This window comes from Corvus cornix, chromosome 1 (genome assembly GCF_000738735.6).
Source record: "Corvus cornix cornix isolate S_Up_H32 chromosome 1, ASM73873v5, whole genome shotgun sequence".
Classification (NCBI taxonomy): Eukaryota; Metazoa; Chordata; class Aves; order Passeriformes; family Corvidae; genus Corvus; species Corvus cornix.
The window spans coordinates 55,219,527-55,246,103 of NC_046332.1; the positions used below are offsets into that span (position 1 = coordinate 55,219,527).

At 41.3% G+C, this 26,577-nt stretch overlaps 2 protein-coding genes and 1 long non-coding RNA gene across 5 annotated transcripts in view; 2 read left to right on the forward strand and 1 right to left on the reverse strand.

Moving 5' to 3' along the window:
* The window catches only part of HTR2A (5-hydroxytryptamine receptor 2A), a 29,250-nt gene extending 23,982 nt beyond the window's left edge, over positions 1–5,268 (forward strand). For both annotated transcript variants that reach the window (XM_010400444.4, XM_010400447.4), the window contains one exon: positions 272–5,268. In XM_010400444.4, the coding sequence (XP_010398746.2) occupies positions 272–1,086 (815 nt within the window). In that variant the 3' untranslated portion in view covers positions 1,087–5,268. The remainder of the gene's footprint in view (positions 1–271) is intronic.
* A 1,464-nt stretch (positions 5,269–6,732) lies between these two features.
* Positions 6,733–14,830, reverse strand: LOC104689977. Its single transcript, XR_751916.4, has 3 exons — positions 13,245–14,830; positions 12,751–12,830; positions 6,733–7,978 (listed from the first exon to the last, which is right to left on the reverse strand). It is a non-coding gene; the product is annotated as an uncharacterized LOC104689977 (long non-coding RNA).
* A 110-nt stretch (positions 14,831–14,940) lies between these two features.
* ESD (esterase D) lies at positions 14,941–25,858 on the forward strand. 2 transcript variants are annotated; one of them, XM_039567683.1, is made up of 9 exons: positions 14,941–15,005; positions 16,446–16,521; positions 17,462–17,550; positions 19,097–19,195; positions 21,828–21,952; positions 22,293–22,412; positions 22,553–22,651; positions 24,403–24,570; positions 25,639–25,858. In XM_039567683.1, exons 2-9 carry the CDS (start codon positions 16,454–16,456, stop codon positions 25,717–25,719), a joined length of 849 nt encoding a protein of 282 aa, XP_039423617.1. In that variant the 5' UTR covers positions 14,941–15,005; positions 16,446–16,453; the 3' UTR covers positions 25,720–25,858. The 2 variants fall into 2 exon arrangements, with proteins under 2 accessions (XP_039423617.1, XP_039423623.1); XM_039567689.1 differs by lacking the exon at positions 14,941–15,005 and adding an exon at positions 15,133–15,246.
* Positions 25,859–26,577: the final 719 nt, after the last annotated feature.

Consider the following 26,577-nt stretch of genomic DNA (forward strand, 5'->3'; position numbering starts at 1 on the left):
AAGCTTTTGCCAAGGTGGCAGGGACCAAGGAGTGAGTCTGGAGATCATTACAAGGGGCCCAAGATCCAAGAACACATGATTTTGTGGCTATCAGGTGTCATAGGACAGTTGGAAGGAAGCAAATGGGTTCTAGCTGTGGCTGAGGTAATGTGTATAGCTATGATCACCTCAGCCACAGGTAGAACACAGGTGGATGTTTGTTTTTTTCTTGGAGGCTGGAAGTGTTTTTCATTATTGTGTTTAACCTCTTCTTTCTCTCATCCACCTTCAGGTATCTCCATGCCTATACCTGTCTTTGGACTACAAGATGACTCCAAAGTATTTAAGAAAGACATTTTTAAGAAAGACATCTGCTTACTTGCAGATGAAAATTTTGTTCTAGTAGGCTCCTTTGTGGCATTCTTCATCCCTCTAACCATCATGGTAGTCACTTACTTTTTAACTATCAAGTCGCTGCAGAAGGAAGCTATGCTATGCGTGAATGACGTTGGCCCTAAGACCAAGTTTGCTTCATTCAGCTTCCTTCCTCAGAGTTCCCTGTCCTCAGAGAAACTCTTTCAGCGCTCCTTGAACAGAGATGCAGGGACTTCGGGGAGGAGAACCATGCAATCCATCAGCAATGAGCAGAAGGCTTCCAAGGTTCTTGGCATTGTGTTCTTTCTGTTTGTTGTGATGTGGTGCCCGTTTTTCATCACCAATGTGATGGCCGTTATTTGCAAGGAGTCATGCAAAGAAGAGGTCATTGGAGGACTTCTTAACGTATTTGTTTGGATTGGCTACCTTTCTTCGGCTGTCAACCCACTCGTCTATACATTGTTCAACAAAACCTACCGCTCAGCTTTCTCTCGCTACATTCAGTGTCGCTACAAGGAGGAGAAGAAACCTTTCCAGCTGATTCTAGTGAACACTATCCCAGCACTTGCATATGATTCCAGCCAGCTCCAGCTAGCACAAATGAAGAGTTTGAAAAAAGAGGCCAAAATGATGGCTAAGGATTACTCGACAGTCACGATAGGAACACATCGTTTAGATGGTACCTCCAAGGGAAGTATTGGCCCAGGGAACGAAAAGGTTAGTGGTGTGTGATGGTCAGCAGCTGCCATGACAACCACTGTGCGTGTGCTGAAAATTTCACCTGCTGTGAGAAGCTCTGATAGCTTAGGAAAATCAGCTGTGTTCAAGAGACCTTCCAATAACATCATATACTACTCACATTATCCTGTGGATGAAAAGCAGGGTTCAAATGGTATCAAATGTGCAATTTTTTTCATACAGTACTTTGGCTGCTTTAAGCACAGGCTTTATTAAACTTATTTTTTTAATATTCTAAAGGATATATTTCTTAAAGAAAAAAATGCAATTTCTGGTATTACAATACGGGCTGTGAAGAAACCTACGCATTTCTTTTCTCTTTGCAAATGAAAGCTAAGCTGTCCTTTGATGTTCTTGCAGAGTAGGCTCCAGCTAGTTTGTCTTGCTACAATTGAGTTTTGTTATTAACTGAATGAGCACTTTATGGAATTGTAAATAAAATGATGGTTAATTTCCTAATATATATTTAAAATAAATCTTAAAGTATTAAACAAAATCTATTAAAACTGCTATAGATTAAATATATGGACATTTTGTTAACTGTTTTTATGCTACCTTTTCTTCCTCAGTAACCATTCTGAAATGTCCCTGGGCTTTTCTGCCATTTGTTCTGTATTTCAAATAAGCAATCTTCAAAGGTAAATTATACTTGAATAATCCTCTGTTTCCACCACCACTTGTAATCTTTATTTCAAGACTTGTAGTTTCTTTCCATTCAAAAATTTCATGTGTTCAGCTTCAAAATTGAAAGTAATGTTTTCAAAATTATTGGTCTTAATTCCCTGTTCCCTCCCACTGGTGCTGACAGGGAGGTGAAGCGAGAGAAAAGTGGAAAACCAGGCATAACATTGCTAAATAATTTCAGCACCAATTCCAAATCCATGACTCTGTTCAATTCCAATGAAGTCTGATTTAAGCAATGTCAGAGGAAGTATTGCATGAGTAAAGCCTTTAGTAAAGGGCTGAAGCAGATCCACTCTCATCATTTCTCTTTGGTTAAAAAAGGCCATTTTAGAAGAATGTTCTGGTTTTGTTTTAGGGCTTGTAAAGCCAGAATGATTAGAAAACTGTTAGTTGCTAAAAATTGTTTTCCCTGGTTTTGCTGTATTGCTGTTAAGGCAGATTGCTCAGGAATGGTCAGAAGATTGCACTACTAGGACTCAGCCTTAATGAAATATGTATGGGCAAATGGGGCTCACTTGAAAAATAATAGGACCTATAAACAACACTGCATTTCACATGCATAGATCCAAGGGCAGAATACATTGCACAAAGAACACAAGATACATTGCTTGACAGACATGCCTAGTCATGAAACTCTTTTCTTTCAGGCATCATAGCCAATGTCATCAAGGCCAGTGGGACTTGGCTGAAGAGGAGAAATATGAATGTTGCATTCACCTGCAAGTCTTAAATCCAATCATTTGATTCATTCCATGAATTTTGCAGCCATAATCTCATCAGAACCAGGATGTATTCCAGTTTCTCTGGAAAAAACATGGCCCGTCCAGAAGCAAAACTCCAATGCCTTTATCAGTCCTTCTACTGAAGCTGTTCAGTTTTTACAGAGCAATTAAATTTCCACTAAGTCAAAGAAAGAGAGACAGAGAGAACCTGAATCTTATTCTAGCCTACCAGGTGGGACTCTTTGGAGGAAGAAGGCCTTTAGCTTAAGATACTGATCTATGGCAGACAGGACTTAAAAGTTGGCTGGGTATTCGACTGATTTCCAAAAAACTGATTTATTGTCATATATATGTTGTATAACTAAATCCGCTAGTTATATGAGCCCTTTCTTCTGACGGGATAGATAGGAGCCACCATGACACAGAAGCTCTGTGTGCACATGATGACACTGACTCACCCCACAGACCTCAGCCTCCATGTCTGGGTCAAAGTGGCATGCTGTAGCCCCATCTGCAGTGATGATGCCATACATGTCATCTTTCACTTCGCAGACATTCACAGTTTTCCCCCCAACACTGATCATTTAAGATCAACTGATAAATCAAGTGGAATAAATGCTGTGCTCACCAGGTGCTTTATATGGCCTCTCTGGCACCAGGTACACTTGATCACCACAGCCAAACTGAACAGCTTCAGCAGAAAGAAAAATGAACTCGCTGCTCCTACCTCCCTATGCACACATCCTGCTCCCACACAGCACTGTGTGAGGGGTGCCACACTGGCAAAGAAGGGATTCCAGAGGGAATCAGCTAAATGCAGTTGAGCATGAGGACAACCACAGTAGTAGGTGGGAGCAGTGACTTTCCATTGTTTCCTGCAAAGTTTGATATAGACCCTAAATCTGGTACTTTGAACTAAGGACAATGTCCACCTTGTATCCCACAGGCCAGAAGTCCAGATGTCTCCACTCCACAACTGGGGTGATGGTTTTGAGGATTCACTCTTGGAAACATGTACCTCAGGGAATAAGTATGCAGTAATAAAAGCACAGGTCTTTTGTGAGGAGAGGTCTGAGGCTCAAGATCTGCCACCAAACCAGATTGCCTTCATATGATGAATATTGACAGGGGACTGAAGGTCTCTAAACCTGCATGTGAGGGGAAAGGAAACAAAGAAGCTTTCACCAGTGGAGGGAATCGCCACATTTTTTGCCATTTATGCCTGACGATGCAAGTTTCTCTGGCCTTGCAAGAGAAAGAAGTAGGTGGGACAGACAGCTTGGGTCTTATCACCCATTTGTGCCAGGGAGCAGAGCCCACCTGCATACTCCATGATGTATATAGCACCCTGCACTTCTCTGGAGTTCAATTCCTCCCAAATCTCCTGAGGGTCCGGTTGCTGCTCTGCACAGTCTCCTTCACCAGCTTGCAGCTGATAAACTGTTACTGAACATTTCACATTCAGTGCTTATGCTCTCCACTTACGGTCTGCATTTTGCCCACGTGGCAGAGCAGATCAGCCCTCTGTTTCTCTTCCATTTCACCTTCTGTTCCTCTTTCACAATCTCAAATTGCTCAGGTTGCAAATACTGACAGGGACTGTTTCACTACAATCACAGAGGGTTTCAATTACTGGTTTGAAGTTGCATTACAACATGACTCTGAACAGTATTTTTTTCCCAGCTTATTAAAACAAAATCTATGTTTTGGACATAAGAGACTTGACAGCATTTTATTAACTGACAGCTGGAGAGAACATAACACTTAGTTTTTGCTTAGAACCAGGGAAAACTGATGCCTGACATTTTGATTCTGGAGCACTCAGATAGATGGTTTTATTGAGTGATCAGCAGCTTTTGCCTAAGAAGCGTCTCAAGGCCAAGAATGCACAGCAGATAAAGACCAATATCTCCAGCTCTTTATGGACATTTTTGACAGCTTAGCAAGGCCTGATTCTGCCACCTTGCATCAAAATATTAATAGATTTTTGTGCAGTTTGTCTTAGTGAGGATGACAGAGTCAGGATACGAATTTGTTCTAGTCACCATGCCAAATCTGCTAGAGGTTGTTCATCAGTAGATAGCAATTAGTGGACTCATAATACTGCAGACAGATGACAAAGTTCAGCTGTTTTAAACTAGGATTTACAGCACTTGGCCCATGCTTAGCATGAACACCATGGTTTAATATGACTGGCTTCAGAGCAACACTTCCATCTTCCAAAAAAATGTGTTTTCATTATGCATCAGACCGGAATGGAATTTTTTGTAATTTTTCAGGTTAAAAAAAGAAAAGAAGACATTCATACAGGCTGGTTCTGAGGTTAGGGCCTTCTCATACTTCACAGGAAAAGCATGCTGAGTCAGTCTGTCAAATCTACATCCAACAAAAACACTTCATTTGAAAAAACTTTTCAGCTTCAATTTTTCAAGTAGATTGACATTTTATTACTGTTAAGACTGCATCTGAAAAATGTCCAAAGACATGAGGCTCACCATGTATCTCCTAAGCTGGTGTGCATCCTTTATACAATTCAGGGTAAAAATTCCTATGTATCTATCCCATTCAGTCAACCAAGCACTGTACTTATGTAATTATTGCCAGACTGTGAGATGCATTCTATTTTGAATACCTATATGTTTGCTTATGTAAATACATAGAGAAAAAAAATTGCTGTATTTTGTAATGTTAATGTAAAATGGTGTTTCAATCCATTACTGTTTTGTCTGATCGCACTGCTAGTAAAGCAGATTAAAATATTCAAATGCCATCAGTTGTTTTATAAACTGAAGGTTTGTCTTAAGAAGCTAATTTGGTTTGGTTTTATTTCTCCCATAAATATTCAGTACGTCTGCTGAAGGCTAAAGTAATTTTAAATATTTTGCTGGACAAAAAGAAAGAGCATGTTGCAGAATTTAACTATCTCAGTAAACTGGTCCAAAATGAGCCATTGTAATTATTCTCTTTTTCTAAGGACAGCCATCTTTCTACTGAAGAAGTAGTCTTGGGTAAGTACATACAACTTAATACATTTCGGTCTCAGAAACAGTGTACTTGCAGTAGTAGAAAGCCAATTAAATAAATTTCACTAAGAAGTAGAACTATAAGATTAAAATGAATAAGCTGTATTGGTTTGCATGGCAAGGTTTTATTAGTGGGCAAGCCACAGGAATGGGATCTGTGAGAAGCCACCAGAAGTTTTGCCCATATCTGACAGATCCGATGTCAGCCGGCTCCAGGATGGATGAACCTCTGGCCAAGGCCGAGCCCAGCAGCAGCCATGATGGTGCCAATGGGAGAACAGACTTAAGAAGTGGGGAAAAGCTGCACCATTGCAGCCAGAGAGAGGAGTGAGACTATGTGAGAGGAACAGCCCTGCAGACACCAAGGCCAGTGGAGAAGGAGGGGCAGGAGGTGCTCCAGGCACCAGAGCAGATTCCCCTGCAGGCCCTGGTGCAGACCATGGAGAGGCAGCTGTGCCCCTGCAGCCCATGGGGATCCATGGGAGAGCATGTGTCCCCCTGCAACCCGTGGAGAACTCCACACTGGAGCAGGTGAATGCCCAAGGAGGCTGTGAGCCCGTGGGAAGCCCGTGCTGGAGCAGGCTCCTGGCAGCATCTGTGGGAAGCCAGTGGAGAGAGGAGCCCCTCTGGAGCAGGTTTGCTGGCAGGACTCGTGACCCACAATGGAGCAGTTCATGAAGAACTGCAGCCCAAGGGAAGGATGTATGCTGGAGAAGTTCACAAAGGACTGTCTCCAGTGGGAGAGACCACATGCTGGAGCAGGGGAAGAGGAGTCCTCTCCCTGAGGAGGAAGGGACAGCAGAAACCACGTGTAATGACTAACCACAGCTCCCATTCCCCATCCCTCTGTGCCACTGCAGTGAAAGCAGAGAAAATCGGGAGTGAAGCTAAGCCTAAGAAGAAGGGAGAGGGGTGGAGGGGTAAAGCTGTCTTAAGATTTAGCTTTTATATCTCATTAGCCTACTCTGATTTGATTGGCAATAAATTAAACTAATTTCCCCAAGGTAAGACTGTTTCTCTCATGACAGTAATTGGTGACTGATCTCTTCCTCCCCTTATCTCGACCCACGAACCTTTCCTTGCATTTCCCCTGCCCGGCCTGGCTGAGAAGAGGAGTGGGATTTTGGTGGGCACCTGGTGTCCGGTCTGGTTCAGCCCACCTCCAGAGCAGCACAAACAGCATTGCACAGCTATAGAGACACAAATAACCCCCGGGTCACAGAACCACAGTGCCATCTATTGCCAGTATTTTCTTTCACAAAGAACATTGAAATAAGAACCCCAAGTGGATTTTAATAGTTTTCGTTTTCTCTGTCTTAAAACCAAAATTTATTCCTCCAACTGGCCTTGCAGCATACAAGCTCTTGTTTGCAATGGCAATGCATATCAAAGCAGTACAGTTGTTAATAAGTAATCCCTTCAAAACCTTGCTCCAATCTTAAGATTTCATCAACCTTTATAATGTGTAGAAAAAAAGCATACAAAGCTGTATTTTTCAGAAGCTATCAGACACAGGCAATCAGATTATTTTACCTGCAAATATGTGACATACCACAGGGTGAAACGTACCAGATAAGATCCCTGAATTGCAAATCCACTCAGTTTTACCTCAGTACTACTAGACCTCTGTAGGTAGGCTCCAGTGTACCTTAATTTCTTATGTTCTTTGGAAAACTCCTTTCCAGAATACCTGTTTCTACATAATTTGCACTGATCATTGAAAGATAATACATTTAGTTTATCAATATGGCACTTCAAGACATAAAAGCAAAGATATTTGGAAAAGAAGATACTAAGTTTCATTTATGGATGTATTCTCTGAAGGGAGTCAGCATTGTATATGCATCAACAAAGTCCCTTGTCAAAGGCTAAAAAAACCTCAGAAGTAAAGACAGTTTCTTGTCAGTATCATCAGTTGTCACCATGGAGGTAGGACACCTTCTCTTCCGTAAATATTTCAGCAAGTGCATTTGCAATTGACATAAAAAAACCTCAAGGAGTTTATTTGCAAATTCTTAGGTCACAATTCACTGACAATAAAAATATTAGCATTTTATGAGCTCACTTTTATTCTTCCTGTTATATGATAAGTGTTCTGTACCAGTAGAAGAGCTTGAGAGTCTCAGAATCCTTAAACACTTCTTCACAGCTCTCAGGAACCCAGCAGTAAAAATTATATTCCTGCAACCACACAACTGCCGCAGGAAATGGAAGCAAAGAAATCAGTAGTTAAAATGATGGTTGCTGAGTTTCCAAGCAAATTTACAACATATTTGTTCTGTAAAGTCTCTGATGCTGAATAATTTGAAATGACAAAGATGTTTGGCTGATCCATGTCTCTTTGCAGAAAAAGCAAAAATTGTGCAAGTTGAAAAATTATTTCATGGAGTCATTTAGACTGGGAACTGCTGGTGACTCCTACTTAAATGTCCAGGCCTAAGCCAGTTGAGCCAGCTCCTAGAAGCAATAGAGAAAGAAAGGCAACCTAAAATTAGTATTTTAAGCAAGTGGAAAGAATTACCCTTTGGAATTGCCTACTGAAGAAAATCCCAGTCTTCAAATCCCACAAGTATAAAGTATCTCCATTCAAAACTAACAGCAGATGTAATGTAGACACATAACTTTGCTTTTCAAAATTAAATACTTGGGGCTTCTGGGGCTAAGGCTAAGCCCCAAGAGATAGGCATAAGAAATAAATTTCCTCCTGTAATGGGAGTATTATCAGTCACATTGGGGATCCTTGAGGAAAAACAGCTTCTCTGCTGAATGGGTCTTTTGAGGAATAACCACCTGGGAGAAGGTAAAAAGATTGAGCTGTGTCATCTTCTGATCTGCCCCAGAAGCCAGTGGCTGATGAAACAGGAGCACACTCTGACATATTAAGTGAGGTTTCACCTTGCAGATCTACATCTAAGGATAAAAGTGGGGAAAGACGCATGTTAAACAGATTACTGCAATCACTGTCAGACTACATTCACTTTTATTTATTCTTACAATTGTTTTCAGGAAGAGACAACTATTGCTGGGGACTTATTTGCTGATGGGCAACTGAGGTACAGTGAGATAAAATCAGCAAAAGAAGCCACTGAGTGAGCTAGGAACAGAACACAGAACTTAAAAGACATGGATGAAGGTCCCCTTCCTATAAGCAAAGAGATTTCCAAGCACATCTGGAAATCTCCAGTTCCTATTGACCCATGAAAAAAAAATTTCTAGCAATGCACAGTTATTGAAATTGAGGTTTATGTGTTTGAAATGAGTCAGGTTTACTTACTTCAGGTTTGTAAAACCAGAAAAAATATGTTTCAAAAGTAGTTTATAAAGGCACTTCCTGAGATGAAGTACAGCACTTGTGAGACCTTGAATGATCCAAAGAAAGACAGATTATCCTAAAAGTCCTAAATAAATATCCTAAAATTTGATACTTTCCATGAGAAAAAAATGGTAGCCATTTGGGAAGCAGCACACAGGACCTGAAAATTAATCCAAGGCAGGATACCTACTTTAGAAAATTTTTGAAAGAAATGGAACTATTCAGGGTCAAACAAAGGTGGAAAATCTCAGGATTCAGAAGCAGACTAGTCCAACAGTTACTCCACCAAAATATTTGGAATTGCTGCCTACAACTATGCATAAAACAAAGGATGAAGTTTCCACAGAAGCATAATCATCATGGCTGCACTCTGGAAGTCAACATTTCTGTTCTCCACATTAAAAGTGTAGAAAATATTTTTCCCCCCTTTTTGTCTTGTAGACAGTGAACAGTTCAAGTCAGCAGGTTTGCTTCAATAGATTTTTCTACAGTGCTTTGCACTGTGGACCTGGTCACTGTCAATGGCAATAAGCTCTTTCCTTTTTTTTCAATGAGCCCTATTATCCATAGTCCCTTCCTTATTGCAACTTAGATTTTTTTTTCCAGAACTCCAGAATATGTTTCTAAACTGAAGTCCCTTCTTTTCACAAAGATCTATTAGCCTTCTGTCTCTATCTTTGTTACTGCAGGGAGTAATATAAACTGGCTTTTTCTTACCTACATATCTCAGACTGTACTCCATCTCATCACCCACGTCATTAATAAAGACACTAAACAGTCCTGTCCCTCGTATTGATCCCTGAGGGGTGTCACTCTGACAGCTGGACTCTGGACTGCTGATCAATACTCTCCAAGCCCAGCAATCCGGCCAATATTCCACTCACCTCATTATCCACTAATCAAGCTCATATTTCTCCAATCTTGTTAAAAGGAGACAAGGAGACTATTAGAAGTTCTTTCAAAGCTCCTGTGAAAGTATACAACTTCCACTGCTCCTGCTTTGTCCATTGAAGCAGAATTCTCTTCAGAAGGTAATTAGAGTGGTTGGGTGTGCTGTGCTCTTGGTAAATCCATGTTGGCTATTCCTAACCACCTTCTTGTTCTTTTTATACCTGCAAATGGCTTCCAGGAGGATCTGCTCCATTATTTTCCTGGGAATGATGGTAAGGCTGACCTGCCTGTCATTTGCTTGATCTTTTAGACACTAATTTAGACACTTTTAGACACTAATTATTGCTAAATAATCCCTATATTAGTGACTGAAAACTCATTCCATTCAAGATTCGTTCTTTTCTTAAAATTCAGATCAATTAAGTTTTTTGCCAATTGTCTTTGGGAAATATAAGCACCCACTTTTACTTTTTCATCTTAAAAGATGTTTGGAACCTTCCGACTCTTTCATTGCCTGTACTTCCTATGTGAATCTTAGATATTATTGAAAAAATATTCTTTCTCCTGGGGATCATGCCAGTTGTTCCAAAAGCCATGTAGGCATGTTACCATATTCATTTTGACAGCAATAAATTACTGCCTTTTCCTCAGCCTTTCTAAAAGCCATGCTCTTTAAAATAATATTTTATTTGAATTTTGCATGACTCTCTGTCTTACCTCATTATAGGTAACAGATTTAAATAGTCCTCACAGGAAGAATTTATGATACACATGAAGATTCTTTCTGCTACTTTGACCCTAATTTTGACAAATGACTTCAAGTCCATGGCCTGAACTGTCCACCAAGACCAAGAAAGAAAGTCTACTGTACATGTATTACTTCAAGGCTCATGTAGGGATCAAGGAATGCTAGTTGGTGTTGCTGATCTTAACTTATTCCAAAAGACCTAAAGAAAAGCCTGTCTCCCTTGGAAAGACAACCACAAGCCTAAACAAATGGCATTTATGCCTCCACCTCTCCTTGCAGATCCCATTAATAAGATACACCCTAATGTTCTACTATACTATTTATTGGCTTAAATTGAATTTAAATTTGTCCTTTGGCATTTGCTAAATCAGATCTTCACCGTTACATTTCTGTCAGCCAATATCTTTCCTTAGCTGCAATTATACATCTAAGTTTACTTGAATATCTGAATTCAAAATACCAGCCTCAAGGGCTCAGTAAGTACATGTATGTGGAAAAATTTCTCAAACAAGCAGACTCTTCATAAGTTCAAAATTAATCTGTACTAGAAAGAAATAGAAAACAAAGACATAACACAAATATGTGCAGTTAATTTACTATGAAAAAACAAGACTGCTTCGTTTTTAATTGTAACACATTAAGAGGAAAATACTTTCCATCAGAATTATCAGGAGCATATTCCTCACTAGATTTAACATCAGTTGTAATGTGCTTAATTTTCCATTTTTCTGACGTGATAGGAAAGTATTATTAATATTTCTTACATTATTCTAATAAAAGAAGGATGATTGGGTTTTTTTCCCTTGGAAAAGTTTTAAGTGCTTTAACTGCTCCAGGGACAAAGAATTTTTCAAAAAACATTACTTTTTTTATTTTCTTATCACAAGTTATTTGTTTCTGCAACTGCAGAATATATATATGTGTATATATTTTCCACAGCCTCTCTGCAAAGAAGATTTATGAACATGCTCAGCCTCACAGCAGCTCAGAGTTATTGAGGCCATTCCTGACCACCAGGGCAGTGCTGCAGAAGCACCAATCCAAGATAAAGCCAAGTGAAAGAGGAGCCATGGGAGCTCTGTCACTTGGATTACAGTGCAAGCAAGACAAAAGGACAATGCTGTGTCCCTGAAAAGACCTAGGGACTCAAATGACACGTTAATTCCCTAATGAGCAAAAAGGAAATAATGAAATCAACAAATGGAGCAAAGCAGAAAAAATCCTCAATGTACACAGATTAAGTGAGGGTGTATAAGAAAGAAAGAAAAGAAATTCAGATCTAACTTCTACCTAGGAATAAAAGTTAAGATAGATGGATGTAGCAGGAAGGAAAAATAATAAAGATAATCAATAACAATACAGTGGCAGAAAATCCTCCCTTTCCCTGTGCAAACTTTCTCCCTTGAAAAGCTAAAGACTTGAAACAGGTTGTGTCAATACAGCCAGCATGAAATATACTGAGGGATGATACTGTTGCCAGCATATATGTTTCTTGAAAATGACTGACAGCCTGCCATAAGACATTTTAAGACAGTTTAGATAAATATCACATTAGAAGTATAAAAGACTAAATTATAAACAATTGCTATAGAGAATACTGGAGAAGTTCTTTATGGAAAAGAAGAGCATACAAATAATCTCCTGGCAAAGTCAACAGTGAAGTGTAAATTCAGAACTCTGTATAACCAAAGTGAAGATGAGATCACAGAAAAAGCTGAGAAAAAATGACTGTAAAGCAGAGAAAGTATGTTGGAATAGCATGTGCTATACTGGAATACAACAATAAAGTAATATATAAAGCAAGAGTACATAAGCCAAAAGGTTTTCCAAAGTGAGTATACGTCATTCTTTTCTTTTAATATCCTCACGTTTACTGGTTGTCCTGCTGTAGCACATGAGAAGCCTTTTAATGATGAAGGAAAGGAAGCCCACTTCACATCTGGTATTTTTTAGAGAATTTGAAGTGATAGGCAGAACGCTAACAAAATGGATTCACAGGTGAGAACTGCAGACACTGTCTTAAAGGATACAGAAATGGAATTAAGGTTAAACAAATGTGCATAACCAAAGATACTAGAAAGATCTATACCACAGCACAGAAGAGACTGCACTAGCTTGGCTCCCTCTGCCTTACACTGTTCTTAACTCTACCCTGGTGTGTCAGCTCTGTGCCATGAAAACAGCTCTCTGGAGGGCTGAAACATAGCCCTCACATCATTTACCCATGCATTTATGTTAAGTCTTTTTTGATTGAAAAGACATAAAAATAATGCTTACATCTTGACATCATGGAGATGTGAGGATGCCAGGGAAACTCATCAGCAGGCTCTTAGGTGAATCCTTCTAAATATATCACTCTGAAATGGGAGTTAAATAGGGCAGAGGTTATCAAATGGACTTGGATAGGAAGAGCAGGAACACATCAAAATCTTATCAGTATCACTGCCTGAGTGGTTTCATACTGACAATAGATAAATAGATAAAAACAATTGCAGATACCAGAGAAAATGAGCTGTGTGTAACAACAACTGTGTATATACATAAGAGAGAAAACAGACTGGATACAGTTCAGCTCAAATAAATAACTATCTTGCTAGTGAGAGACATTTAAGAGAGCTACAAAATGCACACATAGAGATGGAAGGAACTGCCTGAAGAGTACTTGAGAAATACTAGTGAAGAAACACAATTTAATTTGATTAATGGCAACTTAAACACAGCTTGAAAAAGAGAAGTTGAGACAAGGAAATTTAAACAGCTCAGAGACAGACCATTTGTACCAACTACATCCAAGTACAGAGGCAGGATAGGAAAGCTGCTCTGGAAGACAGGATGCAAGGCCCAGGTCCAGGGTCCAGCAGCTGCAGTCCAAATAGAAGGTAACGGGGGGACAAAATTGTCAGTACTGTGCGTTGCTAGAATTAGGGATCAAAAATAGAAAAGGAATTACTGTCGCATTGGAAAAGTCAAGACTGCAAAATGTTACAGGCAAAACCAGTCCCTGCCAATGCAGTACATGGTACAAGGCTACAAAGTAGGAGGGAGCTTTGCTGAGGACATTTTTTTGACGGCATGTTTAACTGCAAATTAATAAAGAAAGAAATAAATAATAAAAGAACAGCACAAAGTGGGATAATTTGGGTTATGAATAAAATTGAAACACTGCCAAGTATCTTCTTTACTTTATGATCTTGCAGGTGAGGTGTCAAACACCTCCACTAGAATTCAGGTTTATTATAAAATCAGCAGTCTGTCTGGCAGCAGCTGCCATGAAGAACTCTGAAATCCTGAGGGGAGGTAAAACATTTGGAATGCAATGATGCAGTGGTCCCAGCTCAGGCCACTTCAGCAACTTTCTTCCGCCTTGAAGTGGTTGAGGGACAATGACATGAACAGAAATGCTGCTTTGAATAGTTCACTATTATTGGATTCCCTGGATTCACTTTCTATTTCATTCTTCATTTTTTACTGCTCCAGATTTTTTTCTTCTGAGCCAGGAGGGCCACCTCTGCAGCATGGGGGTTTGGAGGTGCCCAGGGCACAGCTGCCCCCACTTCACTTCTGGTCCAAAGCGCTGAGGTGGGAGCAGCACCACTGTTGTCCCAAAATAGGTTCTTTTACACCGTGTGCAAGAGGCCAATCCACACACAAAGTCCAGGCATTTATTTACAGTTCTATGCAAAAAGGGGTGCTGGGCAGGGAATCCTCAAGGCCAGCATGATGACTACCAAAACTCTTCACTATTTATACATTTTAGTTAACAAAGGCATCCGTGTTCATTGGCTACAAGTTACCTAGTTCTCTTATTGTTTAGTGTTCTGTCTTCTATTGCGTAGTGATTGTCTCGCTTCTCCTGCTAATTAGCCTGTACGCTTAGTTTTTCTCTTGAGTCAGTGGGTTTTCTTGAGTCAGTGGGTTGCGAGTTGATGGTCACAATCTCCCCATCAGAATTATCTTCTACCCAATTAGAGCTGATTTCAGCACAGTTAATGAGTTTTCTTGGTTATTTTCTTCCCTGCCCTAGGAGTTCTGCCAAATGTCCTTGCGGCCCATGAATTCTGCATTCTTTGTGCCCACTATCAGCAGCACATCACTCTCCCCTTCTTGGGTGAAGGTTCTTCACCCAAGCTTTGCTAACCCCTCCCTAGGTCTGAGACCACTAAAGCATGTCGAACCCTAAAATTTATCAAGGCAATTCTACCGTCAAGCAATTAAGTCTTCGTAACACATGACCATCAATTAGAGTTCGTTCGCTGCTGTTTCACAGATTAAATCTCCTTTTCTGATTAGGCTTCAAAGTATATAAAGATCAAGCATCACAGAGCAACCTTCCTTAAGAAAATGTTTACATATTTAACATTTTGCAACCCCGCGGCGCCCGCAGGCCCCCCTCCCCCCACGCTGAGGCCGCGGCCGGGCAGAGCCATGGCGGCTGGGGGCGGTACGGGCCAGCCCCGGGGCGGCGGGAGGAGCCGCCTCCGCGCCACGGCCGCCCCTTGCCCCGCGCCGCCCGGCCCCAGCGCTCCGCCGCGGTAAGGGAGCGGGCACGGGAGCGGGAGCGGGAACGGGCCGGGCCGAGCCGAGCCGAGAGCGTGGGGAGGCGGTGGCGGAAGGCCCGGCCGGAGGGGAGGGATCGCCGCCTGCAAGGGCGGGCGGGTGGAAATGGAGGCACAGGAGCGCGCTGTGGCGCAGCGGGCAGGACTGGCCGTGTGGAAAGGGGCGCTCCGAGCCGGGCCGGGCCGGGCCTTGCTGCTGGGCTGCCGTGCCAGGGCGGTAAGGCGCTGCTGGGCGGGCGCCCCTCGGCCCCAGCCCCGCGGGGGCGGCAGGAGGCAGCGATGAACCCCCGCGGGCTCTCCGTGGTGCGGGGTTCTTCTTTCCCGCTGCCCCATAGCACCGCGCAGGTGTGAGGGATGGAACGTTCTCGTTTTGATATTTGTTACCTGGTCTGATGGTACCTGGGTTCCCCTCAGGATTTTCTTGTGTGCCGGGGACAGGACCCGAGGGAATGGCCTGAAGCTGTGTCAGAGCGGGTTTAGTTTGGATATCAGGAAAAGGTGTTTGGGCACTGGAACAGGCTCCCCAGGGAAGTGGTCACAGCACCAAGTCTGGCACAGTGCAAGAAGTGCTTGGACAATGCCGTCAGGCACATGGTGTGATACTTGGGGATGTCGTGTGCAGGGCCAGGAGATGGACTCGATGATCCTTGGGGGTCTCTTCGAACTCAGAATATTCTATGATTCTGTGACTCTGCAGACTGTTCGCCTTTCTGCTGTCTGCTTGGCCTTACTGCTCCTGTGCACGCTGACAGCGTCCACTTTTGTGTCAGCCTTCCCGAGTTTCCTTAGCACATTTGCTACACTTGTACCACCAGCTTTCTAAAACTCCCAGGACTCTCCTTTGCTTGTATTTCATGCTGTTTGCCATGGAAATAAGCCTTCTGCTCCTCTGTTTCTGCTGTCCCACAGACTGTTAGAACATGGTAATTAATTTCCATCAAAGCTGAGAACAAGGCTCAGTATTGTGGTAGTTAGTGGCTGGATACTGTCACACACAGAGAAGGAAAGGTGGGACAGGTTTCTCTCCTGCATGGTAATTGTGGAGGTAACAGCCTGGCACGGGGAGCTCCAGGTTAACCACAGCACATGGGAATGCTTGTTTGGTAGCCAAAGAGCAAGCCACAGTTAGTGCTGAGGTAAAGGTCATTGGAGATGTGGCTCTGTAGGAAAGCAGGCAGGCTTTGCCCATTCTGCTCACAAGAGTTCAGCCTCCCCTGTCCCTTTTCTGTGGGGAAATAGAAAGTTAATGAAAGATCAGAAAGCATGTGCAGGAAATTCTTCTGAAAAACTATAACACTAAGCAAAGATATTTCAAGTTGTATTCAACTGTTCTGTTTTCAAAAAGTCTAAGACCAGGAGTGTTTTATTTTCAAATATAACTTTCTCCTTTCTCCTTTTTTTTTTTTTTTTCCCCAGTTAAAATCATGGCACTGAAACAGGTTTCCAGCAACAAATGCTTTGAGGGTTTCCAGAAGGTGTTTGAACACGACAGGTAAACACCACTAAAACAACTGAGATGTTTAGCTTGGGGCAGTGAATCCATACTGTCATTGCTGTCAGTGTTTTCAGTCTGCAGGGAAATAGCATGTTCTCACTAATATCCATATTTTGGTTAGGAATAATGTCTGCTGCTGCTTTGGCTGTGCTCTTGAATTTCTGTGTTAATGTTTAACATGATCCAGTATATTAATGCTGCAGATCTGAGGTGGGAAGCCAGTATTTTTACCTTTGAAAATGAAGCTCCGTTACTTTCAGTTGTCCTGTTTGCAGCACAGAGAACCACTGTGTGTGCAAAGTTCCACTCACTCTACTGGATATCTCACTGCTGTGCACTCTGGAAAAGTGCTGTGAGCAGACAGACTCAATAAATATATTTTTGTTTGATGAAGGTGAACAGAAAAATAAGCTTTTAAAAAAAATTTTGATCCAAATAAAATCATTAGTTTTGCTTAGATAAGAGTTTATTGATCATTTTAGGCTTTAGTATTAATTGAGCAACTAATTGGTCTGTAGACTTAGCAGATTGAAAACCTTCTCTGGCATGTGTGGTGCATTGTATGTTGTGCAAGTCATGTGGATGTGTTCTTCAGTAAAAATTACTTTGCAATTTAATAGATAAAGCGCAAGATAAATATTGCTGGGATTCAAAATTCAGTTTTCAACCTGTTCCCAGTTAGCAGCACTGTGAAAATGTGTTTTATTTGTGGGTCTCTGTTTTAAGTATATTCAGAACAAAGTTGGAAAGTTAGCTATTGACAATTCTAGAGTCTGAGTTTAAAATTCGATTTTCCCTTCTTTTAACTTAGTTGTTACAATTCACTGACTAGATCTCCTTTTGAATGAAATGCAGTGATCCACTGTTTCCTTTTTTTAATGTTAGTGACCTTGTTAATTAAGTAGTGGTGATAACAAGAAGTATTTTATTAATACAGTGCAGAGCTAAAATGCAAAATGAAATTTGGAATCTACTTGCCTCCAAAAGCGGAAACTGGAAAGTGTCCTGTGCTTTATTGGCTCTCGGGTAAGTAACATGAGTCTTAGTAACTTAAAAAATACAATCTTCAACATGTTTAAACTACTGCACTACCATTACTGAAAACCTAATGTAGAGGTACTGCAGTGGCAGCTCCTGAATTCTACAGAAACTCTTCTTCTGGAAGGTGGATTTAGTCTGAGCGTACTGTGATAAATCAGGATGCAGCTTGGGGGTAGCCTACCAGATTGTGTTGTAAAATGCTCAGTGTTCGAAGTGTTCTGCCCTTTTGTTCTAAAATGTTCATACCTTTTGTTCCAAAGCCTATATATAAAGGTTCTCCTGTAAGGCCTTGCCATTGGAACACCTCTTGCTTTCCTTTGTTTATGACAGACTGCTTCAGCTAACAGGGTAGGGATGTGAAATAGAGCCCATGGAAGCCAGCACATTTGTCCTGTGGACTCCACCTTATTCCGAGTACTATTTTGCAGGAAGCAATGGGTGAACTTGAAAAGAGAGGTGCTGTCAGCTGCCTTAGCACAAGCAGGTCTAGTGTGAGGCAAACCTGTGGGATACATAAGGGCCATGGCCTTTTTTGTGCAGAGGTTTTGAAGAGGTTTGTGCAGCAGGAGTGAAGTTTTTTATCCACAATTAATAATTAAATCCTTTTTTTTTTTCTTTTATTGAAAATAAAAAGCAGAAACTCTGTTTTGTAATTCTAGGAGTTGCTTTATTGAGATTTATGTTTAGAAAGTTGGAGACCAGACTGTTAGTGTGGAGACTTGAGCTGCTTGAATGTATTCATTTCACAAAACAGCTGGTGGGTCTGATTTGTATCATGAGAGTGGACTGGGTAAAAAAGTTTATCCTTGAAGTTAGGCACATCAAAATTGTCTGAAGAGCTCTAAGCCATGCAGCACATTTATTTTATCGAATGTAAACCATGTTGTCTTGGGCAGCATATCAGTCAAATTAGGTTACTGGCAACTTGTCCTCAGAGAAAACTAGAATCATTAACTGCTGTCAAATTGCACAGTGAAGAAGAATTAAAATATTGGTGTGAAGTGTAATTTATTTGTAATTGGACTTTATTTGGACCTGCTGCTATACAAAAGGCACGTATTGCTGTGGGTTTTGGAGTCAGAGTGCTTATGGGCCCTTTATCCTGTCTAAAGTATGTAGAATTTGTCAGACCACATGTGTGATTCTGTAATGCAAACAGCTGAGATGACAGTAGAAGGAAAAATGTAGTTGCAGGGTTAGGTGAAGTTAGCAGTGTCAGCCTCAGCAAATGCTTGTGGTCAGTGGGTTTAAATGCACAATAGCTGAGGGCACTGCACACTGTGTGAGCTGGTGCTCCAGGGAATACAGGGTACACATGGATCTGGTTTTGATCACGTGTTAGTGTGACTAGATGGGACAGAGCAACTGTGTTCCTGTGAATTGTTAAGTATTGTTGAGCCTAGTGAAAACATTTTCCATGTTTATGGAGATAGGAATTCCTCTTGCTTTTCAAGACATTTTCTGTCAAAAGGAGCTTTGAAACCAGTATGCCGTGAGCAATGGGTAACCAGCAGTATTTGTGTTTCCCTAGGGTTAACCTGCACAGAACAGAATTTCATAACGAAGGCTGGGTTTCAACAAGCAGCAGCTGAGCACGGCCTTATTGTAGTGGCACCAGACACAAGCCCACGTAAGTGTAACGAGACACATGGTAACAGTCATTGCACTGAAGTGCACTCTCTGTCCCCAGAGAATGGGGTGCTGCAGTGTGCTGAAAAGTGTGTTGCCCCCCTGAGTCAGAATTTGACCTCACCTCTGCATCTTGCATTGTTCACAAGATTACATTGTGTATGCTCTTAATAACGGGGTAGTGAGGGTTTGACATTTGAAACTCTCTTATTGTGGCACTAAAACTAGAACAAAGGGGCTCTAGAGTTCAGCACAGATGAGGAGAGGGAGGAAAAGTGAAACAAGAAATGTGTGTTATTAGAATTCTTGCTGACATTTTGCAGCTTGCTGGGACCCTATAAAACCTGCAGAACTGTGTTGCCACACAAAGCTGCAGTGCTTGCTCTTTATTGTATTCTGTCTTCTAAAGCCAATTAAATACATGTCTTCAGAGGATTGACAATACTTGGAAAAGCAAACCAGAAACCCTTCTCCCCTGCAGCTACAATAGACTAGTGATGAATGGATTTTTTAAATGATGTGCTGTTTTTTAAGGCTGAGCTTATGGTGTGGGAAACCTGAAAATGGTGGATCTGCAGTTATTGGAAATACTGTTATTTGGGGATTCACTCTTTTATGTTTTGTATTTGTTGGACTCTGCCACAGTCTCATGAGTGCTGTAAACAAAGGTGGCAGCCTTCTAATATTTCCAAAGCTTTAGTGGGTCACATCTGACTACAGGCAATATGGGGGAAAAGCGGTGTTCTTTCCGTAAAGTATTTTTTGCATCTAGGTTCAGAAGTTGTGTCAGGTCCAAGAACATAAATACATGTTTCTAATAAAGAAGAGGGACAGAAGAGCAAAACTTGTGTATGAATGAGCTTTGCACTTAGTTGTTGCTATTTGCTGCAGGCTAGAGATGGGCAGCTAACCTTTGTGTTACTCACATTGGGTAATTATACTGGAACTTGCTTTTGGTGCTGAGTTTTCTCTATCAATGTGTAAATGCCTTTGAATAGGTCATTGATTTGTCCATTTTCTTTTAAATCCCTCGTGGCAGCTTCTCTCTTGCCTTTCAGTCTAAAAATTGATAAGGATTGCTCTGCTATTTAGATGAATTTTGGTATGTGCTTCATATTATACTCTTAAACTTTAGCTCACAGACCCCAAATGTTCTTAAGTCTCTTTGAGTTGTCTGGAGAAACAAATGAAAAGCAATTCAAATATAATCATGAGCTGAGAGGTATTGAAAATGCTTACATGTGTTTTTCAATTGTGTAGTTATGACTGCATGAGAATTACTTTCCAGAACCCAGGAGATGTATGTGGATGGGGAAAAAGACTGCATGAAATCATTTAATATTTGTCATTACAGACTCTGTAAGGCCTTGATAGATTTTACTTTTCCTTCTTCAAAGGGGTTTGTTTTTCCAGACAGGTATACTGAGCAATATTATGCAGATTCCTTTTCAGATTTCTTTTTTTCAAGGCTTGCTGTAAGTTTTTTTTAGCATTTAATGAGCATTGCCTTCATTGCATGACAGGACTGTCTGAGTTTTTGTCCATCTCCAAGGTATTGTAGTTTTTACATCCAACATGTTGTTTAAGCACCCCTGTGATTGCTGGACTGTTAAGTTACAAAATCACTCAGTGTTCAAGGACATGTCACTGGAGCAAAGTCAACTTTGATCCTTGTACAAATCTGGTTTCACATGGTGGCAAGGTGGCAGCCATCTGCACAAATTGTGAGGGACTGTTGAGTTACACATGGGTTTGTAATATAATCTGACAGGGGTAAAAGGCCATATAATTTTCGATTGCAGAAACTAGGAAATAATGGCCTCTTTCTCCAAAACATTCCTATCACCTGTACCTTGAAATATTACATTCTGTTCTGCAAACCAGGCTTGTAAATCACAGACTAATCAAAGGGAGGACTGGATGGGATGTACTGACTTAAGAACTCATCTGCAAATTTAGTTTGAAAGTGTAGCCTTGGAAAAGAGGATACATTCCTGCAGTTATTCAAAGAAGAAATTATTTAGGTTTCATGGAGAATTATAGGCGGGAGCAATGAAATGAATTGTGGAAAAGGTAGAGGTATAGACTTGTGAAATTATAGGAACAGTGAATGATATTCTTCTGGAAAATCTTAAAAAGGGAGGTGTAGCAGGCATTATTTAAAGCACATAAACTGGCTTGGATACACCATTTGGTGATACATGGTTCTGTCATTCTGGGGGAAAAGGAAATTTTCTTCTGTTTCTGTTTCTCACATAGCTTCTTGTACTTGATCGGATGAGGTCTAATGGCTGAAATAAGATGGTAGCACCAATTAACAAGTGCCAACTTTTGGTTAAGTCCCTGGGTGAATTGGACAAAGCTTTTCAGAAGTAATTTAGGAGACGTGTATGCTATATTTATTTATGAAGAGATACCGACACTATTTAGAAATTGGATATATCTGTAGGTATTATGTGACATTTTGAAGTGTTGAAATACACTTGAAAACATTGTACTAATGAATGAAAATCCAAATTGTCTTCTAGTTGAAGGGGCAGAGATGTGATTGAGAGACTTGTGTCCTGAGTCTGATTTGTATGGCAGGTTCTCCAATGCTGAACCTGTAGTAAAGGTAAGATTTTTCATGCTAGGTGGCTGCAATATTGAAGGAGAAGATGAAAGCTGGGATTTTGGCACCGGTGCTGGTTTTTATGTGGATGCCACTGAAGATCCTTGGAAAACAAACTATAGGATGTATTCCTACATAAAGGATGAGGTAACTTTGCTGCTGGGTTCTCCTGCTGTTGCTGGGTAAGATAAAGGGGTATGGCTCAGTCATAAGAAATTCCCACATCTTGTGTTACAAGGTTATGGTAGATTTCTATAGAGATACTTTGAGTTATCAAAGTATTTTCACTTATTGTCAGCTGAACTTTTGATACCACATTCCTCTGCAAATTGCATTCAGGGCATGATCACAGATGTCAGGCTAGAACCAGAGATGTGCCTTTGGTTTCAGTGGCATTAAAAGGCATTAGTTGGTTAGTTGTGTGCTTTTTTTCTTAAACATACTCAAGTTGCTTTAACGTTTTATTACACTCTTCTTTCCTTTACAGCTGCCTAAACTAATAAATGCCAGTTTTCCAACTGACCCTGAACGGATGTCTATTTTTGGGCATTCCATGGGAGGTCATGGAGCTCTTATTCTTGCTCTGAAGAATCCTGGAAAGTACAAAGTAAGATGAAGTATAGCTTGTATGAGGTGTACTAATGCCTATATAGATTTCTATAGATGTGACTGAAGAAACCATAAATAGTTTCAGTTGCTGCAGTTCATTGTTACATAGTATTTTTTTCCTGTTGTCTTTCTGAACAGTCTGTATCAGCATTTGCTCCTATCTGCAACCCAATTCAGTGTCAGTGGGGGAAGAAGGCCCTTGGTGGATATCTGGGACCAGATACAAGCAAATGGGAGGTATGTGTTGCAGCTGCAGTTCTTTAGTAACAGATGAATGAGTGATCTGCAAATACATCACAGCAGGAGCCTGGAAAAAAACTCTGGAGTGCCCATGAGATAGTACTGTTGTTTTACTGCACCCCCAAGCAGAGAAGAGCATTGTTTCTGGCAGGAGTGACATGCTGGTGCCTTATGGTGCTTATGAAAATGCAATGAGGTACAAGTCTCTCATCAAATCAGCTACATTTCTCTCAGTTCTATGAAGATTTAAAAGTCTGGGCTAAGAAGAATTAGGAGCAGTGTATTTTTGTAGTAGCCTGAAGAGAGAGACTGCTGCAAACTGTTCAGACTGATGAGCCTTGTGACATTTTTCAGGGGCAGCCAGTGGGAGGCCTCCAAAAGGAGCCCGTTGGATACTTGGAAATCAGTGTATTTCAGTACAGCATTAAACTAGGCAAAGTTAGGTTTTAGCTCCAGGGCCCTAATTTTAAGCTATCAGTAGTTGTATATGAATGGCTAAGATACAAAAATGTTTGTCTGCATGGTTGCTGCATTATTTGGGCAGCCCTTCAGTATTTTCAATCTCAACTTAAACATTGCACTGTATTTCTAGAATTAAGTTAGAAGGGATTGTAGTGACTATGTACTCGGATTTCCTTGTAAATAAGCACAAGCTGCAGTTCAATCCCTGTAAATTGGATTAAAGTATGTCTGATTAAAACTTTACAGGATTGGAGAGTACTCTCTGCTTTCATAATCGTTAATAGAGTAGTTTGTGTACTTAGAAACCACCAGTTAAACTTGCTTAGACTTTATGTAATGGATTTGTTGTGAAACAAAACAAAACAACACCCCAAAACCCTGTTTTCTGTCCCCTTGTTTTGGAGCTCTTCTGCAAACCTAGTCCAGTAGATCAACAGCAATCATCAGGAACAGACTTAGAGATGTCTTTGGCACAGATATACAACCTCTGATCTCTGTATTTTGGCTTAAAATTGCCATGTAAATATGTTCAGGATAATTTGATGGCCACAGTGCTGGGCTGAGCCCAAGCTCCCATTTCCATCATAGTGTCATTTCTGGATCTGGTGGCATCCTGGAAGGATGGCTCTGATACCTTGGTGTAGGGCTTTGGATTTTGCTGTCCATTGGTGACTTCACAGCCTTAAACACTTCACTGTCTTTTTAAAGGAGTTCTTTATTTTGAGTATGTAACACATACAGCACCCCATGGGTAACATGTTCCCCATCAGAGTTATTTTTTGATATGTGTATGTTTAGAGTCTTTAATTTCTGTTTCTCAGTTGCACCAAGTTTTCTTGGTCAAATTGTCACCGTAACCTTCAGGTTAAATGCCTTCCCATGAGCACAGTTGCATTACACTGGTGTTTTGATTTTTAGCTGCCAGAATAATTACACCAAGACACCAAGTTTCTTCAGCAGGACCTAGTTCCTGCACAAGGGTGTGAATTAGTACTGACTATATTGCTGTTCTTCCATTCTGTAGGGCAGCCCTGGGCTGGATGTTCTGTTTGGTCAAACTGCCAACTTGGTAATTACCTAGCTCATACAATTTGCCTTTTATAAAGCAATGGGTATTATTTATCAGTTGCCTGGAATTTCCCTAGATTTTTGCTCTTCCAGGTGCAACTTGGTGTCCTGCTCTACGCTGCCCAGGACTCTCTCTGTGCTCTTCTTTTCCTGTGGTCGATGAACTGAAACCAGTTGAACGTGTTTAACTGAATGTCATTTCTCTTTTATTTTTGCAGGCATATGATGCTACCCAGCTTGTCAAGTCCTACTCGGGCTCTCGCCTCGACATCTTGATTGACCAAGGCAAAGAGGACCAGTTCCTGTCCGCGGGCCAGTTACTGCCTGATAATTTCATCGCTGCCTGCACCGAGCAGAAAATCCCAGTAGTCTTCAGACTGCAGCAGGCAAGTTGCTTCTGCAGTCCTTGGTTGGTGGATTCTTGTTTGTGATTTTTGGTTGTATGCAGCAGGCAGTGAGGAGAGTGTCTGTAAGGGGGCAGGCATGCTCCCACTGCGGGTCTGTCCCTGGCCGTGTGAGGAGGAGGGTGAGAAGTGACACTTTAGCGTCGCGCTGGCCATCAAGGTACACACATCACCCGCCCGATTCAGCCGTGCTTCACCACTAGGTGCCGTCGTGCTTCCAGCTTGGACAGGCTGAGCCCTTCATGGGGACTCAGGCTGCCGGTGCTCGGCTGAATACACAGCATTAATCATTTTTAATGAGTATTGTAGTCACTGTACAGCCAAAGTGACAGATGGCCTTTTGCTGCATCCCTTGTCTGTGCTGTGGGTTTTGTGTTTACCATAAAACTTCGCAATTTAGTTTGCATGTGTTTGTGTAAGTTAGGGAAGGGGTGGAACTGCTTGACATCGTAGATTCATGTGAAGACCCACGTGGAGGGATTGCTCTTACCTGCAGTGCAGTGACCCAGAACAACACTGTCCTCACTGGAGTCTTTGTAAGCCACTGGCAACTTCCGCCCAGACCCAATGGGGAGCCCAGTGGTGGAGAGTGAAGGATTGTCCTCTCTGGTTTATCATAAACCTTGCACCTAAAGATAGAGTTAGTGCTGATGAAGAGGGGTCAGAGGGTGACATTGCAGCACAGTGATGGAGCAGTAACTCAGACCTGGGCTGTGTTCTCTTTATGCCCTCCCTGTGCTTTACCAGAACAGTACCTGTGAGGGCAAGTGTTCTCTCAGATTGCATCTCCCTCTGCAGCTGACCCTTGCTGTTACCCACCTCTAGCTTACAGGCCTAGATTTGGGCAGCTTAAGGTACTTTATTTAGCTTCCTGGTGCTCATCTATACTTAAGCTGTTACATATCCCTTGCCATTTTTATATATATTCCAGGTATTTCTTAAAATGGATAAAACCAGGAGAGTGATTACCTTTCCTTTAAGAGAGCTTAGTGTGATTGCTTTACCATGAACTGTATGTTCTCTGCTGATTTCTTTAATGTTCTTTTCTAGGGTTACGATCACAGCTATTTTTTCATTGCTTCATTTATTAATGACCACATCAAACACCATGCAAAATACCTCAATGCTTGAATCATTTGGACGCTGCCTGGCCAATATGAATCAAGAGATAGAGGTGAACTAAACAAAAATCATTTGCTGAAGTAATGCTTGTAAAATGGAGCTCTTCTGATTGTACTGCTAAGAAAAATAAAAGTCCCACTTAATTTGATGTGTGTCCTTTCGACTAAGTATTGGGAATGTTCTTGCATGCTTGGAAAACTCTTGATGCCATGAAGTTACATCTGCTGCATTTTGGGTCAAAATATAAGCCAGCAGATGAGTGAGTTTCAGACCATGAGTGTGGGTGTGTATGTGGCACCTCCAGATAGCTTCTAGTGCAACTGTGCCGAGACTGTGATTAACAACAGCGTGCCCCTGCAGCTAATTAATCACTGGGGTTTACTTCATACTTTAATGGTGAAGGAAGTTGTTAGTGGCACAACTAATCAAGCTACTTAATTAATCTGAAGTGGTAGGTGTATTTTTCCTTGGCCTGTGTAAATACCTTCCAAGGACCAAGTCCGGTGGAGAATGCAGACAAACGCCTGCTGTGCACAGTAGTTTACTGTCCTCTGTGTTATCAAGCAAATGATCTGGAGTATTTAATGGATGATACTTACAGAAAAGACCTCTTAAAAACCATGTGAAGGAAGCGGTCTGTAGTAAAAAGGATTTTTTTCTCCACTTGCCTTTGATTCTTAAGTGTGAAAGGCTTGTACTGTGTTTCTTAGATGTGACAGGACTGAGAAGAAACTGCTAAATAGATCTGAAAAAATCATTGCTGAAATCAAGTGTGCTTATTTTACAAAAGATGGCAGAATTTAGTCCTGACGGTTGTAGATCTAAAATAGCTCCTGGTGGTATAATCCTGCCAGCTACTTTGGACAA

Bases quoted from the DNA above. Each gene is read 5' to 3' on its own strand.
- ESD (XM_039567683.1), top strand. From the start codon at position 16,454: ATGGCACTGAAACAGGTTTCCAGCAACAAATGCTTTGAGGGTTTCCAG. The intron at 16,522-17,461 runs GTAAACACCACT...TTATTAATACAG, and splicing joins AAGGTGTTTGAACACGACAG to TGCAGAGCTAAAATGCAAAA. The intron at 22,413-22,552 runs GTAAGATGAAGT...CTTTCTGAACAG, and splicing joins AGAATCCTGGAAAGTACAAA to TCTGTATCAGCATTTGCTCC.